The 19128-nt window shown below is 37.9% G+C and overlaps 1 protein-coding gene and 2 non-coding genes across 7 annotated transcripts in view; 1 reads left to right on the top strand and 2 right to left on the bottom strand.

The window, feature by feature from the left end:
* LOC124376431 (cilia- and flagella-associated protein 46) overlaps nt 1-19128 on the bottom strand; it is a 56713-nt gene that overhangs the window by 20916 nt on the left and 16669 nt on the right. For 4 of the 5 annotated variants that reach the window (XM_046835526.1, XM_046835550.1, XM_046835518.1 and 1 more), the window contains 22 exons: nt 16236-16379; nt 16013-16123; nt 15732-15913; nt 13369-13500; nt 12426-12591; nt 11954-12014; nt 11078-11213; nt 10738-10921; nt 10447-10618; nt 10139-10347; nt 9596-9736; nt 8993-9115; nt 8229-8377; nt 7966-8064; nt 6856-6931; nt 6577-6747; nt 6271-6471; nt 5738-5844; nt 5451-5633; nt 5108-5243; nt 2655-2852; nt 2279-2467 (listed from right to left, as the gene is read on the bottom strand). In XM_046835526.1, the coding sequence (XP_046691482.1) occupies nt 2279-2467; nt 2655-2852; nt 5108-5243; nt 5451-5633; nt 5738-5844; nt 6271-6471; nt 6577-6747; nt 6856-6931; nt 7966-8064; nt 8229-8377; nt 8993-9115; nt 9596-9736; nt 10139-10347; nt 10447-10618; nt 10738-10921; nt 11078-11213; nt 11954-12014; nt 12426-12591; nt 13369-13500; nt 15732-15913; nt 16013-16123; nt 16236-16379 (3270 nt within the window). The remainder of the gene's footprint in view (nt 1-2278; nt 2468-2654; nt 2853-5107; nt 5244-5450; nt 5634-5737; nt 5845-6270; nt 6472-6576; nt 6748-6855; nt 6932-7965; nt 8065-8228; nt 8378-8992; nt 9116-9595; nt 9737-10138; nt 10348-10446; nt 10619-10737; nt 10922-11077; nt 11214-11953; nt 12015-12425; nt 12592-13368; nt 13501-15731; nt 15914-16012; nt 16124-16235; nt 16380-19128) is intronic. The other variant, XM_046835542.1, reaches the window with a different exon arrangement.
* Nucleotides 11676-11746, top strand: trnag-gcc. The gene has a single exon. It is a non-coding gene; the product is annotated as a tRNA-Gly (tRNA).
* Nucleotides 13974-14044, bottom strand: trnag-gcc. Its single transcript has one exon. It is a non-coding gene; the product is annotated as a tRNA-Gly (tRNA).

Genomic DNA, 19128 nt, shown 5'->3' with positions numbered 1-19128 from the left:
CCTGAAACACTTAAATTAGCACTTTCCAAGTTTGCTTTGCAGAAATCAAGAGTTATATAATGGTAAATTTCTTTTTCATTCCTATTAAATACCATACCACACCACTCCACTGCCCTCCCTCCCATTCACACATGTACTTTGTCTTACTCCTACTGACTTTCATTCCCCTTCTCACCAGCACATACCTCCACCTCTTCAGGCTCTTCTCAACCTGCTCCTACTCTCACCACAAATCACAATATCATCCACAAACATCATAGTCCATGGAGACTCCTGTCTGACCTCGTCCGTCAACCTGTCCATCACCACTGCAAACAGAAAAGGGCTCAGAGCCGATCCTTGATGCAGTCCCACCTCCACCTTGAACCAGTCTGTCGTACCTACTGCACACTTCACTGCTGTCACACTGTCCTCATACATGTCCTGCACCACCCTCACATACTTCTCTGACACACCAGACTTCCTCATACAAAACCACAACTCCTCTCTTGGCACCCTGTCGTACGCTTTCTCTAAATCCACAAACACACAATGCATCTCCGTCTGACCTTCTCTATACTTCTTCATTAACATTCTTAAAGCAAATAATGTGTCTGTGGTGCTTTTCCTCGGCATGAAACCATACTGTTGCTCACAGATGGTCACCTCTTCTCTCATCCTGGCTTCCACTACTCTTTCTCATAACTTCATGGTGTAACTGATTAACTTTATTCCGCTGTAGTTACTGCAGCTCTGCACATCTCCCTTATTCTTAAAAACATTACCCGCACACTCCTTCTCCATTCCTCAGGCATCCTCTCACCTTCCAAAATCTTGTCAAACAATCTGGTTAAAAACTCCACTAGCATCTCTCCTAAACGCCTTCAAGCTTCTACTGGTATGTCATCTGGGCCAACCAACTTTCCACTCTTCATCCTTTCAATCCCTGCTCTCACTTCCTCCTTACTAATCTTATCCACTTCCTGCTTCACCATCTCCACACAATCCAACCTTCTCTCTCACTCTCTCACAAAGCACCTCTTCACCATCACGAGCCCCAGTCTGACCTCTTCCTTGAATCTTACACTACAGTCTTCCACCATCTTATTCTTCTTTTGGTCCTCACTCTCCTCTTCTTCTTCTTCACCTCCAAAATCCTACAGACCATCCTCCGATGCTGTCTAGCTACACTGTCCCCTGCCAACACCTTACAGTCTCCAATCTCCTTCAGGTTGCATCTCCTACATAGAACATAGTCCACCTGTGTGCACCTTCCTCAACTTTTATACGTCACCCTATCCTCCTCCCTCTTCTTAAAATAAGTGTTCACCACTGCCATTTCCATACTTTTAGCAAAATCTACCACCATCTGCCCTTCCACATTCCTCTCCTTAAGGCCATACCTACCCATCACCTCCTCATCACCTCTGTTCCCTTCACTTACATGCCCATTGAAGTCTGCCCCAATCACCAATCTTTCATTACTAGGTACACCATCTACCACTTCATCTAATTCACTCCAGAATTTTTCCTTCTCCTTCATCTTACAACCCACTTGTGGAGCATAAGCACTAATTAAATTTATCATCACCCCTTTAACCTCTGGCTCCATGTTCATAACCCTGCCAGAAACTCTCTTCACCTCCACTACAATCTTACTGTACTCTCCTTTAGAATCACCCCTACTCCATTTCTCTTTCCATAAACACAATGGTAGAACAGTTTAAACCCACCTCCAATGTTCCTGTCCTTACTCCCTTTCCACTTGGTCTCCTAAACACACAACATATTTACCTTTCTCCTCTCTATCATACCAGCTACCTCTCTCCCTTTACCCGTCATAGTACCAGCATTTAAAGTAAACAACCTACACTTCTCCTTTCCCTGCTGTCTCTGTAGATGGAAGACAATAACATTTTTGCAGGAGTGAGCAGTACTGCAAAATCCGTCCTGCACAGGTCTCTACCTGCGGGCGGAAGCTGGAGAAAATAATATATATTTTTGTCATTTATAATATATATTTAAAAAATTCATCCCTTGCAGGTCTCTACTCCAGAGTTTAGTGGGTGGTGCATCAGTAATAATTGTCTGGTAGGGTAAACACCATGCTCCGTGATTTTTTGTATTCGAGGAATCGTTTCACCCCTAGTTTTAATTTTTACCCAGTTTTCTAAGTTTTAATAGCATTTTAGCATTTTTTGTGGAACTGGCATATAATTTGTATCTATAAAAAAATGTTTGCTGTGATATCTGCATTATTTTTGTACTAATGCGATTATGAAGAGGTGTGAGTGTTTACCATGAATGATTTGTCCCACATAGAATTGGGGTATAGTGGATCTCTCTGTAGTGCTAACAGCCTCAAGCACTTTCCCAGCATGCCAAGCGTCTGCATTCTGGTTTCAACACAGTCCTTAATGAGAGACTGGACTACAGACAGCTGGGTAAAGGTCAGCTGACCAACAGACTGACCCATGGTAAGCCATTCCTGCAAAAGGAACAAAATGTGGTAATTTCCCCAACATACAGAAACTTGGGATAATTGTTCTACTGTAGATAATGTGTTACGTTTTCTTGTCCATATCAAAACGCTTTTGTGCAGATGTAAGAAAATAAAAGACTTCTATTTCTAATCTAGAGTAAGGTTTTGGAGTCTGAGATGTGTTGTCTCTCACCCTCTGTAATGCATTAAGTTCAGGGCTGCTCTTCAAATAGCTATCCACAGCTCGCTCAGTTGAACTCATCCTGATCTGAATTGTGGCTTTGACCTTCTCCTCCTCACAAAACATTTCCAGCATCAACAAACCAAGGTCAGCTAGAGCTAGCCTAAAACGCACAGACACACGCATGGCAGGCAGCCTACGCCACCCTCCCTGAACAACAGAAAGAAAATGAGTTAGTGTACAAATGAATGCAATATTATGTGAATCTTAAATTTAATACCAAGGAAAAATCAGCCTCTCTGTGGTCCTTGCAAATTACATCCTAAACATTATTTTTGTGCAATCCTCAAAAACATAATGCAGACACACTGATCCAAGAAATATCTTGATCATAAATAAAGGTCATATGTGTAGCTCTCTGACATTTTTTTGTGAAATACTTGCAATATTAGTGATATTGAACTTGTCAGTTAAGATGCATATTGAATTAATTGGGGAACCAGCGCCATCTGCTGTAAGAGAGATGTGTTATTTATACTTGAACTTCATTTAGAATTTCAACATTGCAACACATATAAAACATGAACCAAAACTCCTTCTATGATCCCTCACCTATCTGTCCCTTGAATAGCACCAGTTGAATTGCTTAAAATTAGAGAGCACATGGATTTCTCCTTGAAATGTATCTTTCGCATATTTTCCCAAATCAAATAAAATAATATGAACAGTGCAGGAATCTAAATGCTTCAGCAGTCTTCATTTCTCAAATCAGTTTTAACATTTATTTTCTAATTTACCATGAGAACTGTGAAGGACAACAAAAGGATGATCTGGTTAGAAAAATGAAACAATAATCATTTACATGATTGCTAACTTTCGGATAAGGGCTGGCTTATACTAAGCCACATAAACAAAGAACGTTTGTTAAAGATCATTACATAAACTTTCAAGACATAATCATAATATTTCCTACAACAACAGAAACCTGCTGGTCATATGGAAAATAGTATGCAAAACTAATAATGAGGGCCTCCAATAATAAGTAGGAATGGTTACGGCTATACCCATCACCTTTTCTTACTGACCTAAAAACAGTCAATTCAATGGCACTGTAAGCAAGTAAAGTGCACTTAAGTGCAGGTGCACTTAATACAACAAGGCTCCTTGCATGTGAATATGATATTTTTTAATCATTATAGAACACAGTTTTTTGCCTTCCTTAAATTTCACAAATATATACTGTATATACAGTATGTCTGTGTGACACTTCTTCCATAATAAGTTCACCTTTTCTACTGCTGTAAATCTGTATGTTCTAGAGCATATGTGTCAAACTCAAGGACCACAGGCCACATCTGGCTCGATGTACAATTATATCTGGCCCGCAAGATCATTTTATATAGATCTATTATTATTGTTGGCCCAGCGAATTAAAGCTCTGATAACACAAACTACAGATCCCATAATGCAGCGCTTCAATGCCTTGCCGAACGCTAGGCTACCTTGGAACATTTCAGCGTCAATCAAGTCGAGCTTCTGTTGATGTATACAACCCTATTGTAAAGTTATTGTGAAGCAGTGCCTCACAATGGCAAAGAGAAAAGTTGATTCTGAAAACAGAGCCTTTCAAAACCGAAGGGAGTCTGAGTATATGTTTACTGACATTGCCGGTAAACACGTGTGTCTTATTTGTGGAGCGAATGTGGCTGTAATTAAGAAGTTAAATCTAAGGCGGAACTACGAGACAAAACATCAGCATAAGATAAAAAACCTGAATCAGAGCAGAAGATACAGAAAGTAGAATAGTTAAAGAAGAATCTGACATTTCAGCAGACGTTTTTCACCAGAGCAAAATCACAAAGTGAAGCTGCTGTGACAGCAATTTTTATTGTGGCAGAGGAGAAAATCAGAGGCAAATCAGCCAGGCCATTTGCTGAGGGAGAGTTTCTGAAGAGCTGCATGATAAATGGTGTGCGACGTCTTGTGTTTGACAGGAGATATTTTCATGAGAAGCAAAAGATTTTAAGTTATTTAAAGTTTAAGTTTATATTTTTTAATGGCATATCTGCAAATAAATCTTACTGTTTCGATTTGTTGTTATTTTAACATTTACTTACAATCTTTATTTATATTTTCAGGGTTCTTTTGCAGCATGTTCATATTTCTAACTTGTATAATTTTGCCAGGTTATATTTTTATGGAGAGCAAAATATTTTAAGTTATTTAAAAATTTAATTTGATTTATTCTGGAATCATATTCCTGTATTTTTTTATTCGTATTTATGTTATAAAAACATTTAATTTTAGTGTGTTCAATAAATGTTCATCCTGTTCGGCCCGCGACCTAAAGCGTGCTTTGAGTTTTGGCCCCCTGTGCAGTTGAGTTTAACACCCCTGTTCTAGAGTCAACTGGTAAACTATTGCTTATGCTTTTCTTTTGTATGCACAAACTATAAAATAAGTACCTCTTGAGTTGGAATAAGTCTGAGGCAATCAGAAAGTACTTCCTCTTGAAGAGCTACAGCCTGCTGTATGAGCGAGAGCGCATCAAGCAAGTGCTGCTGTTTCTCTTCTTTTATGGAAGTGACCATGGCCAGCATTCTTAAAAAAAAAAAAAAAAAAGGTTACTTAAGTCAGGTTTATCTTCTCTGATTTATTTACATCATTTTCATGTAAAAATGAAAAGATCTGTTTAAGGGTCAGAGAAAAAACGTATAATCTGATGATTTCCATGCAAAAAAATCTCAATTCAATAAGCTTAATTAAAAAATGACCAATAAGTAGATAAAATGTGTGTGCATGTTTTACCTCAGAGTGTGTGCCTGCTCTAGGATGGTCTCTGCAGCTTGGTTCTTGTAGCCATGCTGACGTAAAGCTGCAGCACTTTTTTCCAGAGTGTCACACACTGCATTCAGCTTCTTCACTGTGTCAGCACTAACACTATGACCAGGACAAGTGACCCTCAGGGATTGCCGACAAAGAACAGCACCTCTGTGAGAGGACATATCCAATATAAGCTTTGCAGCTGCACAAGCATATGTAAAATACAGTAGAGAAAAAACACAAAAAAAATACATATTTATATGAATCCTTACCTAGCCTGCAGTGAGGCAATGTAGAAGTTGAGGACTGAAGCCCGATTTGGTTTTTGCTCCAGAGCAGACCTAAAGAGTCCAATAGCTGTGTCTGTGATCTTACACACCTGTGGAGAAGTAACAGAACAAAAAATGCAATATGGGAATAACCAACTATAAATCTCTAACGCAACACTGTGCTTTTGCTCTTCAAGTCATGCCCACTTTTACCTGTACAATTGTGTGTGTGTGTTTACCACTGACTAAAATTATAATCACACCTTCACATATTATGAGGCCTATCTGATTTTTTTCACCCAGCAGAGGGTGCTCCAGTTTTAGCCTACATGTTTACCTGGATTTGTCTAAAACTAAAAACTTTCAGATAAGTGAATGAGTAAAACCCTTTACAGAACATTAACAAATGTATTATTTATGTAATACTTAATATCACCTATTGCCGCAATGAACAAAAGGTTGGCCAGATTTAAAGCAAAGCTGGATGTTTGAATTGGTTATTTAGGCTACAGTACAAAGGAATTAAAGAGGTAAACCTGTGTGTAAATATTGTCTCCATCAATCTGTACGGTGGTGTTCAAGAGGCTTAGAATGAGGTTATACCAGAAGTCCTCATCCCCACCAATCTCCTGAGCCTGCTCCACTAAAGCAAGAGCCTGGCCATGCTGCTGCTCATGACTAGCCAGAACAGCCAAAAGGTAAAAACACCTTGCCAGTATGGTTTTGTCTCCAAGTTCCTTAGATACACAAGAGAGTTCATAATTTACTGTGACAGAAAAAATAAAGCCAATTAGAAAGTGTTTCAATTATTATCATAACTCTAAATCATGACATATATGTACCTTGGCCACCAGGTGAACTTCAGCTAACAGTCTTCTAGCAGGTTGGTACAAGCCCATACTGATACACACAGCAGCCTTGTCCATTAACAAGTTCTGCATAGTACATTCACTCAGCCTCTTCCTGCACATGCTGCCTTCAGATACACCACACCCACTATGAAGAGGTGCTGTCTAAGGGGTCAAGACATACAAATTATCATATCATAGAAATATCACACAAAAATTGACTACAACTGAACCTGTTTTATGTTTAAGCACTAATGCTCTTAACACACTAACCTCCTGTGTCTTATTGACTTGAGCCTCTGTATGAGGTCCTGTTCTTTCCCTTTTCAGAGCAACTGTCTTTCGACATCTAAAAGGGCAAATAAATATTGATAGTTAATATACAGGAAAGTTAACATAATTGTGTAAAATTAAGTAGGGGATAATGTCCAACCAAAAACCTGCTATTAGAAAATAATTAACCAGGTCAAAATCAAGGCAAAATGCAGTATCTTTAATCAAGAATCCTATAATTATTCAAATTAAGAAGACGACATTTTCCCCACATATACATTACAGCACAGTATTATTTTCTTTGCCTATAATAGCTTGTTAGGGAGCTGGGGTGAGAGCACTGGGTCTCCTGACTATAAATTGTGTTCACTTTGTTCTTGTCACTGTCGTTTTTTAAGGTTTTCCACAGTGTAGGCTAATTAATTCCTTTCAACATTTATAAATCATTTTTACTTTTCTTTAACAGCATGCTAATGGAGACAAAAAAAAATTTAATATAGGGCTAGCTTGATCCACTAATTCAGCATGTCATGATTAGTTCATGAAATTTTCAGCTCTGATTACAATTAATCTAGGATGAAATAGTGCTTGAATTTCAATCTAAAACATTTTAAACATGACCAGAGTATATAATTTAAATATTTTCACACTATCATGGCATGCATATTTCTAGAAACTTCCAAATGGCACTGTTTAAAGACTAGGACTCTCTATATATCGTGAACCAACAATGTACTTACCGTAATTTCCTGGCTATAAAGTGCACCCTTGTATAAGCCGCACCCACTGAATTTTACAAATATTTTTATTTTTAATATTTTTAATCAGTTTTTTGGCTTAAAGTTTGTGAAACCGGGAAAAACCCAGAAAAATTCCATAAATTAGCAGCTTCGTTGTTTAAGCCGCGGGGTTCAAAACTTGGGAAAAAAAGTAGCGGCTTATAGTCCGAAAAATACGGTATGTATATTCACTAAGTACTCCTGAATACCCTGCCCATATGTTATCCAGTCTCATATGCTGGTCCTGTTATACTGAAAGTCATTAAAGACTATGCTCATAAAGACCTATTAAAAGCTATAAATGTTGTAGGTGATGCTACATGTCTCTTACAACATCTGCTCATCTTCAGAAATATGAGCAAAGCTCAGCAGTGCATCATTGTAGGGTGATGACGAGTCAAGCCCCAATTCACAACAGGTCTTCAGTATCCTGAAAACAAAGGCAGAAATGTCTGTCCAATAGTTCTACAATAATAATACAGCAGAGACACACAAAAAGAGAGAGCTATAGCTAGGTGTTCAGACTGACGTGTAAATCGGATCGTTAGTCTTGTGTACTGACTGCAGAGGTGTGCAGACTGCTGTGCTACATACCTAAGGCGGTAAAGGTCAGAATGGCTCTTGCTAAGCAAGAGATCGTGAGCAATGACCTCAGCCAGGTGCAAAGGGGGTAGGGTCAACAGAGTCAGAGAGACTGATTCCAGCTCTTTTACCAGGAGATCTAGATAGAACAAAGTCCGGTTCTAGAAGCACAAAAACACACACTCATAACATAAAGCAAAATTCATAGTTTAGGGTATAATAAATAAAGATAGCTATGTAACAGAGCTATACAATTTTTTTGTATAACTATGTAGTTTACGTAATAACATGGAAAAAAAATCAGCTTTTTTAAAAGATTACAGTATGTAGCCTTAAACAGAATTTTACTGTTATACTGTTTTTATTTTATACAGCATGAACTGTGTTGCTAGTCCCCAGTATTTCAGTAATACTGAAACCATGAATGCAATTTTTATCCTGTTCATTTTAAAGTTGCAACAGTTTTTATTTATACTTTACATGCTGGTTAGTAGATTTAAACAGAAATACTGTTTTCTGTGAATGATTTAACTTTGTTAAATTCATTTCATCAAATCAATGGCTTCTAAGTGAAACAGCCTTTAATTTCACACTCACTGGGCATAAAGGTCAATATTACTAGTTCATGCGCAAACGAGCTAACTGAAACCCACAGCATAAGACTTTCCTACTGCTGGGCCTCAAGGTAAAACTGATCTCAAATGTAAAATACTGGGAAAGGACCAGTGATTAACATGCTGCAGAAGTTGATTGGTCCCTCATAGAGAGTCACTGACCTGCATGCTGATACTGTGGTCATGTTTAAAAGCCTGCCGAAACTCTTCAGGGCACTCGAATTGAGCCCATTTCTCTGGGTTTAACTGGAACGAAGCGTCCAAACCTGGGACCTTGGGCTTCTTCTGCACAGTTAAAAAGTAAAGAGTCTTTATAGTAAAGAACAACTTTATAAGTTTAACAATATCATTTCAGTGAATGGAAGAGTGAGCTATAAACTATTTCCTGTTTGCTATTTTATAAGCAGTTTGGTATGTTTAAAACACAAAAATCTTATGGAGGTATACTGAGAAAAGTTTGTGGAGACGCTTTTCACACTCATGTTGGCGTTTATTTCTTCTTCTTTATATATATTTTTTTAACCTCCAATTACAGCTTTTGCATTCTTTTTGCTGTTATAATAAGCTCCACTATTCTAGAATGACTTGGAATGTGGTTGTGTGGATTTGTCCAGTTATTGTCCATATTACATCCTCTCTAATACACTTTTCTACAAATTATATATAAAAATTTCTATACAACTTTGCTGCAAAGGAAAGAGTGCAATATTGGGTGTGATGGTCAGGTGTCCACATACTTCAGGCAATATAGAACATGTGCCAAACCTCTTTAGACTTAAAGATTTTCTCGTGTTCTTTCTCTTTTTCCTTGTCTTTTTTAGAGCTGTCTGCTAACACGGGTTGAGGTGCAATATCAGAATTCTTTAACACATCTTTGATGACTTCCTGAGCTGTTTTCATGGACACCTGCATAAAAAAAAAAAAATAGACAGATGTGACAGATGTGTCAGAGAGAATCCGGTCATTTTCCAAAATTAAACATTTTTCAGAATCAGATAATAAATAAAACAGAAATAGTGTAAGTTATGTATTCTTTCTGTTCGGCCCAGTACCAACTGACCCACGGACCGGTGCGGGTCCGCTGCCCAGGGGTTGGGGACCACTGGTTAACATCACTAAACAGGAAATATATGAATACATCTTTAAATATTAATAAAGCTTTCAGGTAACTGAAAAGAGGTTTTGTTGGTCTGGCTCCAAATTATAAAGGTTTTGGAAGGAATACTTTAGAAACAAATCGTAAACCAGATTGTAATCATTGATGTTTGAAGAACAAACTGTTCTGAAAGTACAAACTAAATCACAAACCTGCCAGATCTTCACAACACAGTGATAAGCTTCGACCAAGTACTGCAGATGCTTGGTAGATACTCTGGACTCAATGATAGCCAGTAGTGTGTATGCCTGCACCAGCATATCTAGGGTGTGCACATCATTCAGCTTGGTGTGAGGCAGCATAGACGTTGGAGCTTGTGGCCCGCTGACTGGTACAGCTACATCTGCCTGCACAGGGGTCTCTAATAGAAGCAAAGCAGATTGTGCAACAAATGAATCAAACTGCTGCAAAAGTACATACAAAAGTACATTCACAACATGCATACTGCATTTGTAATTACCTGGATTACCTCGGTTACTGTCACTCTGACTGCTGTCCAGACCAGAGGAGAGCAAAATGTCTATGGCTGACTGGGTCTGCAGCTGCACATCTGTCACAGGGAAATTATTACAGTACAGCCACTCTGCATATTCCAGCAGTAAATCCACTTTCTTCCACTGACTTTCAGCACTCTGAAAAGAAACAGCACAACATAAATTAGTATCAAGAAAATCAATTGCGCAATATAACAAGCTATAACTCTCTATCTATCTCTCTTTTGCAGTTAAGAAATAATTTCCTAATTTCTTACCTGCAATTTGTTGATTGCGTTCTGATAACAGTGCATTTTCTGCTGTATGTCATTGGTAGCTAGAGCAACATGATGCCACATCATAGCACAGGGCACCTCTTCAAGCTCTGTAAACATGTGCATGTCTAGCTCAATGCTCTCCCCTAGCTGAGCCTTCACCAGCACCCGCTGCTTATAGAGAGTACTGTACACACAAACACACAAAAGCTAAAATAATGTATGTAAAAACAAATACCCACCCGCATACATTTCACATGACTAAAGAATACATATAACAAAAAAATGACAATGTCACGTGATTTCTAATCATTTTTTGAAAATGCAATGTAGATAAACCCACAGTCGGTGAGGGCTGTGAGGCATCTCTCTGATGGCCAGATCCAGGACCTGCAGGCCATTTCTCAAACTACCACAGTCTACATGGACCTGGAAAATCAAACTGTACATAGCTGCTCTCACTGCCAGGTCATCTTCAGCTGAACATAGACACAGAGTGTTAATTTGAGAGCAAGTAAGACAGGAACAGACAGTTAAAGAGCAAATGTGTATGTTTGTATATTTGTTTTAAATTTGGAGAAGAAAGAAACATATATGATGTAACACAATAATCAAGCAAAAGTATAAACAACAAAAAATGTACATGAAGAGTATCTGATTATATTCATATGTGAAGTATGTCTGACCAGGACAGCAAGAGTGGCAGACAGAAAGATGAAGTAGGAACAATATTTAAGGAACAAAAGTTGCAAAAACCAAAAATGTTCTAGTGACTGTTATGTGGTGTTTCCTTTGCTCACAAAGTGCTCAAATGCAGCAGCTTCTGTCTGCTCCTCCCCTACTCCCCTACTCCCCTGCTCCCATGCTGATGTGGCAAAAAACTTTAGCGTGTGCTATTGGTCTGCTTTGCATGACATGCGAGCATTCCTACTCCCATGTAAGCATTGGTGGTTCAGTGGTAGAATTCTCGCCTGCCACGCGGGAGGCCCGGGTTCGATTCCCGGCCAATGCAGCTAAATCTTTTATAGTTCTTCTATCCAGAACTATGCAAATACATGAACGATGTTGTGTTTCCACTTTCACAATAGTGTTTTTTGTTGTTTTTTTTTACTTCCAGAACATGATACTACAACCAGCTTCCAGTAGTTACACAAAAGCTTAACTGCCTGTTTGAATGATATTTTCACCATGTCAGTTATAGCTTGTAACTGGGACTTACTATTAGAATCCAGTGCGCCTGGTTGTTTTTGCTTCTGAGCGCTTGGCCTTCTATTTTTTACCTGCGAAAAGAGGCAAGGTGACTATAAGGTTAACTATCAATGTTATACAGTGCAGCAGATTCTACTATTTTATCATCTGTATCTTTCTTATGCTTTAAACTAAGAAAAATTGGCTTTTCTTTCACTCAGCATTTTAAAAGCTTCAATTGCTTCACATGTACTACTCAGAATTTTAATCATTTCAAAATGCTAAACAAAACTACATTTTAATAATAATACAAATAAAAATCACTCACATTGTGCTGCTTTGTTATTTGTTTTAGGGCCTGAATGGTTTTTTTTCTCCAATCTATTCAATCTACTATTTTCTCTGTTACTGGCATTGATACAATATTAGGTATATGATCGGTGCCATGCCTAATATGTTCACTTAAACTTAGGAGATTTACATGATGTAGCTGACACACTTACACCGGTTGGTTGAGAATAGGTGCGAGTTAGAGCCTTCACAATAAGCTCTAGTGGTTTTTGCAGCTGCTGTCTCTGCTCAGGAGTGTTGATGAGTGCAAGGCATGAGTTCCAGTAATGCTTTGCTGCAGTCCTACAGAGAGGCCAGCTACCTGCCTGCTCGGCATAGCTACAAAAATTAATAAACGTGATAATTTAATGCTTTTGTACTATCATGGCATGAAAATTTTATTTCCTAGGTTGCCTTCGACTCATATAATAATGTTTGTGGTATTTTTGCTACACCGATCAGGCATAACATTATGACATTATATAATCAGTGAAGTGAATAACACTTATTATCTCTTCATAATGGCACCTGTTAGTGGGTGGGATATATTAAGCAGCAATGAACATTTTGTATTTAAAGTTGATGTGTTAGAAGCAGGAAAAATGAGCAGGCGTAAGGATTTGAGTAAGTTTGACATGAGCCAAATTGTGATGCCTAGATGACTGGGTCAGAGCATCTCCAAAAACTGCAGCTCTTGTGGGGAGTTGCTGGTCTGCAATGGTCAGTATCTATCAAACTTAATCCAAGGAAGGATTAGTGGTATACTGGTGACAGGATCATGGGTGGACAAGGCTCATTGATGCATGTGGGGAGTGAAGGCTGGCGCATGTGGTCCAATCCAACAGGTGCTAGTAGGTGCTAATGAAGTTAATGCTGTTATGTTTAAAGGGTCAGGACTGGCAGCAAAAGGGGACCAACACAATATTAGGCAGATCTTCATAATGTTATGCCTGATCGGTGGCCATAAAGTTATGCCTGGTTGGTTTATATTTTTATGTAAAAAAAAACAAACAAAAAAACACAGCAACAGTTTAATGTATATCTAAACTCCCTAAGTTTAGATATATTCAAAGTATATAGTAGAACTGGTAAGCAAGATGCTATTAACAGACCGACCTGATGCTAGTATGGAGCATAGCAAGAGCCTCTGTGTATTTGGCAAAATGCCCACAGGACTTATGAAGCATGCTCAGTCCCCTCAAACACGCAGCAGTGCTCAGCATCTCCTGCACCATTCTTATGCTGTACCTAGATACATACAAAAACAGTTGCAAAATTTATATTTAAAATAGAGCAAGCTCAAATCTAATTAGGGCTAACAATGTTGTAATGTTGAATTGTTATAATATATCAAAACAAAACACAAATAATCAGTATTAAAGTACAAAAAAGCTAATTTCTCTTTATTTTGTATTTGAATTACTTGAATTACTTGAGGAATCGTTTCAGCCCGAAATCTAATATGACTCGCATACATGAAACTGAAAAATCAATGTAACAAACCAACTTTAAAAATCAATTGTAGTCTATTTTCAGTTAAATTCATCTATTAGGTTTTAGGGCACATATAACACATAGCAGCATCAAAGGCATTTAATGTAAAGAAGACTGCAAAAAATATTCTGTAATTTTACTTTTAAAGTGGAAAAACAACACTTTTACTGTATTTGCAAAGTTTTGGCTACATTTTGAGGATAAAAAGGCACAGGAAAAAATACTCTTGCATTGGCCGGGAATCGAACCCGGGCCTCCCGCGTGGCAGGCGAGAATTCTACCACTGAACCACCAATGCTTACATGAAAAGAACCAAACAGATTCAAATCAGATTGTTGCTGCTTTAAGACATGAAATAGCAGCAGAAAGGTTTTGAGCATGTTGGTAGCAAAGGGAAGATCATACAACAGCCACAGGGGTATTTTTACTTTTTTTTTTTTTTTTTTTTTATCTTTGTGTCTTTTGTTTCTCCTATTTCTCCTATATATATATATATATATATATACACACACACACACACACACACACACACACACACACACACACACATCTCTTCCAGTCATAAAGCACACATTTGCAAACATACATTCACTCCTGATCTATCTCTTTTTTCCTTTCGCTCTTCCACATTCATGCACTGTCTCGAAGAACAGCTTAAAATAACACGTGTTTGGTTTGAAACAGGAGGTACTAGCAGTTCTTGCCACATCAACAGGGGGATGGGGGGATGGGGGGAGAGGCTTGGAACAGCTCTGTGAACAGTGAAAGACACAAACTACAACCACAAATCAGCTTTTTTGTTTTTAATTTTTTCTTACTTCATTCCACAGCCTGTTAGTTTTACCTTCTTAAAATCATTATTTTACATCTAACATAAATGACATCTTCTTTCATGCATTTTAAAGAAAAATAGAGTTTCTGTAAACAAAAATGCTGAATAAATAGTGTGCCTGATGCCTCAGGTAGAAGCAAAGGGAGACAAGACTGTGCTTCATATACATATTAACACATTGGGCCAATTTGGTATTGCCAATTCACTGTTGTGATTTTGGGTTAGTAGATCAAAAGAACTCATAGAAACCCATGAAGAAACAAGGAGAACATTTTGCATAGAGCAAAAACACAAAACTTTGCAAAAACAGTAACCCAAGTGCAAGACCAACATGCGGATTCTGGAGCTGGTAAGTGGCAGTGCTGCCAACTGTAACTTGATTAATGTGTTCATTAAATGCTCGGATGGACCCAACCCATGCCATGTTTGAGACTCATCGACTAGCCAATTCCCTAAAAAGACTTTTAAACAAAGGTCACCAAGTCCTTTAAGTAATTTTTTAAGACCATTAAGAATGAAATTTAAGATCCTATATCACAATGCAATGGCTGTTCCATGTTGGTCTCATTTGTAATTATCTCATTTGTAAATTGTAAACATTGTTGATTTGATTTTGATCAAACATTTCAAATACAATAAAATCTTTTCATACGTAATAAAAATTAATTTATTATATAAAATTCTATTTCTTTTTTGTGTTTGTATGTGGTGCATACATTATAGTTGCAGCTTATATAGTTGCTACTATACATGATTTTACTTTATTTTTTTATTTTGTATTTTTATATCAGTTTACTCCCTGGTAGTTTTAGTTTTCAATCAAATACTAACTTTGAGAATCATTTGTAAACTAACAAAAAATGTTTTTACATTTGAAAGTGCTGTGGGAGCATTTCAATAAGCTTTAGATGTAGCGTTACATGGGCATCGAATAATTTAGACCTGTTTAAAATTATTTTACACCTGAAACAGCAAATTAAGACCTTTTTAAGGCCTAAAATTAAGAGTTAAAAATTTTTTTTTTTTTTACTTTGCAGAAACTCTGTATCAAACCCCTACTTTGGAGATATTAATCAAATTTTTGAATGATCTTTTTTCTGCAAAAATATTCCTCTTTTCTCTGGTAAAACAGTGCATGGGTAGAAGAACTCACAAGTTAAGCACAGAGATTTTTGCCTTATTCTTGGCCTTTTGATCCAGTTGAAGTGAATTCTGGGTGCAAGTCATAACAAGGTCGTGATCAGCGTTCCGATGGGCAAAGCGAGCAAGCTGAGACCATGCATACAGCTCCACTACAGGATCAGACCATTTACAGTCAGATGCCATTTGTATGAGCTGTCAAAGAAGGAAAAAAGTGAAAATGTAAATTAGAAAAAACTGTAGTAAAAAATAAATAAAATAATACAAGTTGTGCTTTCTTTTAGAAGACCATACCATTGTAAGGCTGGGCACAGAGAACTCCATCAGTCCATGGTTAGTATTACATCGCATCATCTCCACTCCAACCAGTACACGTGACATGGCCCGCACAGCCTCGTTTTTACACTGAGTAAAACATGCACATAGTGACTATACTGAGTTTGAATTTATGTGCAACTGACTTGTACACATAATTATATTGAACTTTATAGATGTTTTTACAGACACTCCCACGCACCTCATCATCAATGTCGAGGTTCTGTCCAATTTGCTGTTGTAACAGTCTTTTTGTATTTACCCATGTGCTGATAAGCTGCTTTCGAACCATGATGGGCACTGTCTCATCATTCCCATTGGAGAGACGCAGTGCATAGTCACACATCTACAACACAGAAAGGTCAAACATTTTGTACTTCATTTTGGCCGAATCCTATTCTGGATAGTATAGTATTATAGTATTCTGGAGTTAGGTGAAGGTGAAGTAAAAACATGAGATATTATACCTCATGGAAAGCAGTAAACACAAAATTGTATATAGATTTGATAATTTTTCCAATGGATAAACAAGTTTTTGTACATATAATAGCTGCAATAGTTATACAGTGGAACCCGGTTATGTCGATGTCCTAGGGGGTCGCCAAAAAGCATCGAGGTAACCGATGATCGAGATAAACGAAAACAAAATGGCGGCAATATATTAACGTGCTTGAAATTTCTTTATGTACATGATGTGCGTTAATAAATGAGAATGTGCATGCACGTGTTTTGGAGGGTTTTTACACAACAGCGTTGCCGCGATTTGTTTGATGAAGGCATGCTATAAAAATGTACATACGTTTGTTAACAACAAAAGGCATAAGTGCACCTACTAACAGCAGAGATTTACCAGTATACAATACAAACCACCGTCCATTCTCCATACAAACCTTTATTATATTCTCCAACATTATAAACACACAGATCGCTCAAAAAAAAAAAAAAACACAGCGGCTGCACAGTGCCGTCTCACATTTAGTCCACATGTGGAAAAAATAAAAATAAACAGTAACTAAGTTTCTGAAAACTTATGACCATCAGGCTGAAGTAATCCGCACAAACACACAAAGCAAAGTGTCCGAAAAAACTTACGTCCGCGATGCCGAGGGGGAGATAAGCCGAGCGAGAGAGAGAGAGAGAGAGAGAGAGAGAGAGAGAGAGAGAGAGTTTGTGAATGGAAAAATAGGGAAATTAAACCAAACCCGAAACCAAAAACGACAGAAAAGTCTCAAACGTGAACAGCCGAAGGGGGCAGGGCTGCTTTCTCGGCCGCTTTCTCTGAAGCTCACGGTTTCAACTCCTTACCGAGAGAGCCGTGCTCCTTACCGAGCGCGCGCGTCGCTCCTTACCGAGAGAGCCGTGCTCCTTACCCTGCTCGCCCGCGCTCAGTAAGGAGCACGGCTCTCTCGGTAAGGAGTTGAAGCCGGGAGCGCCGCGCTCCCGTTCATCGCATAACATTTAACAAAAAAAATGCATATGTGCACTTACTAACAGCAGAGATTCACCAGTATACAATACAAACACCTGTAGTATCTGTAAGGCTTGATTTTTCCGCCACTTTCGCGAGTTCTTCTGCGGCTGCACAGCGCCGATCGACATAACTGACATTAAAATTTTTCCCCCCTTGTGCTCGAGATATTAGGGTTCCGCGACATAAAAAAGTCGACATAACCGATAAAAAATGCGAGAATTTGGGGTTCCACTTCAAAACGTCGACTTAATAGGGTTGTCGAGTTAACCGAGGGCGAGATAACCGGGTTCCACTGTAATTATATTTACACATACTTCTAATAGCCAATGATCGTTAGTCGAGAATTAATTTAAATAAAAAATAGGCCAACCACTTCTGTTTCGCTGCTGTGCAGAGTTCTAATACATCTTACTCACATCTTTCATACTTATTTATGATTTAAATCTCTTAAGTCAGACCATCAAACATTTAAAATACAAAAAAATTATTTTAACCTAAGATTTATTATATGAAATTCGATTTATTTTGTGTTCGTAGGTGGTGCAGGTAGGCATTATAGTTGCAACTATACATTATTTTACATAATTTTGAAATGTTTATTTTTATATCAGTTAACAAAGATGTTTACTCCCTCCCAAATACAAATTTTGAGAATCTTTATTGGTCATTACTGATTATTACACCATAGGAAAATAAACTTTTTAGGTAATGCAGCGAAGGTGTCATGATTTTTGAGTTGATGTTTCATAAGTTTGTCATTTCACTATGAAACTCTTGTGTATGAAAGTCTCCTCCTTCTAATATCTTAATATCTGAGTTCACAGAAGATAAATCTTCTGCTGGGATGAATGTGGTGTAATTGATTGAGCCTGAAAAAAATACCATATCTGTAGTCAGAGAATGTAAGGGTTTTCAAACACACAGCAGAAAGGAGTAGAGGCAAGAGTTTTCTGTGGTGTATAATAAAAACTGAAAGTGCTCTATCTCAAGCAACCTATGCATGCCTAGCTCCAGGAATCCGCACTCAGAGAACTGATACAAGACAGTTTGGAGCTTAAGGGCAATGTTGCAGTCCTCCAGTTGAGTTTTAGCCATACTGTCAGCGTTAATATAATTGTGTTGTATTGCAGAGTTTTGATGCTTAGAAAGTGTGTCTGAAAATACTTCAGATAGCCAGAAGGCAGAAAACTGCTTTATCTTCTTCACAGATGAGAATAGAACAATCTCACTGACATGTAATCAGATTAGTATTCATCTGCCTTAATCCTTCTCTCTAGCCTCTGTCAAACATGCAGTTTTATGTGAAAATATGCAGTAATTGTTTTAGAATGTGTTAAGTGTGAGCACAAGCCAGAATTTTATATCACTGAGGCAATTAACCAGTGCAAGTCATAGTACAGCTCCCCAAAATTCAGCGAGAGGGATCATGTTCGAAAAAGAAACCAATTTGCTACTGGGGTAATAGATCTTGATAACTATTTATTCAATGATGCACTAACACCTAATCTTGCAGCTGTTTTAAAATACAATAAAGCATCAGCAATATGGAAAAAAACACTGACATCAGTGACTGGTAACTAATGAAGTTTATGGCTATTCATGTCAATAAAATACTTTGTAAAGT

The sequence above is a fragment of the Silurus meridionalis genome, chromosome 2 (genome assembly GCF_014805685.1).
Source record: "Silurus meridionalis isolate SWU-2019-XX chromosome 2, ASM1480568v1, whole genome shotgun sequence".
In the NCBI taxonomy this organism is placed as follows: domain Eukaryota; kingdom Metazoa; phylum Chordata; class Actinopteri; order Siluriformes; family Siluridae; genus Silurus; species Silurus meridionalis.
Note: the sequence above shows the minus strand (reverse complement) of the source record. Positions and strands in the feature narration are given on the sequence as shown.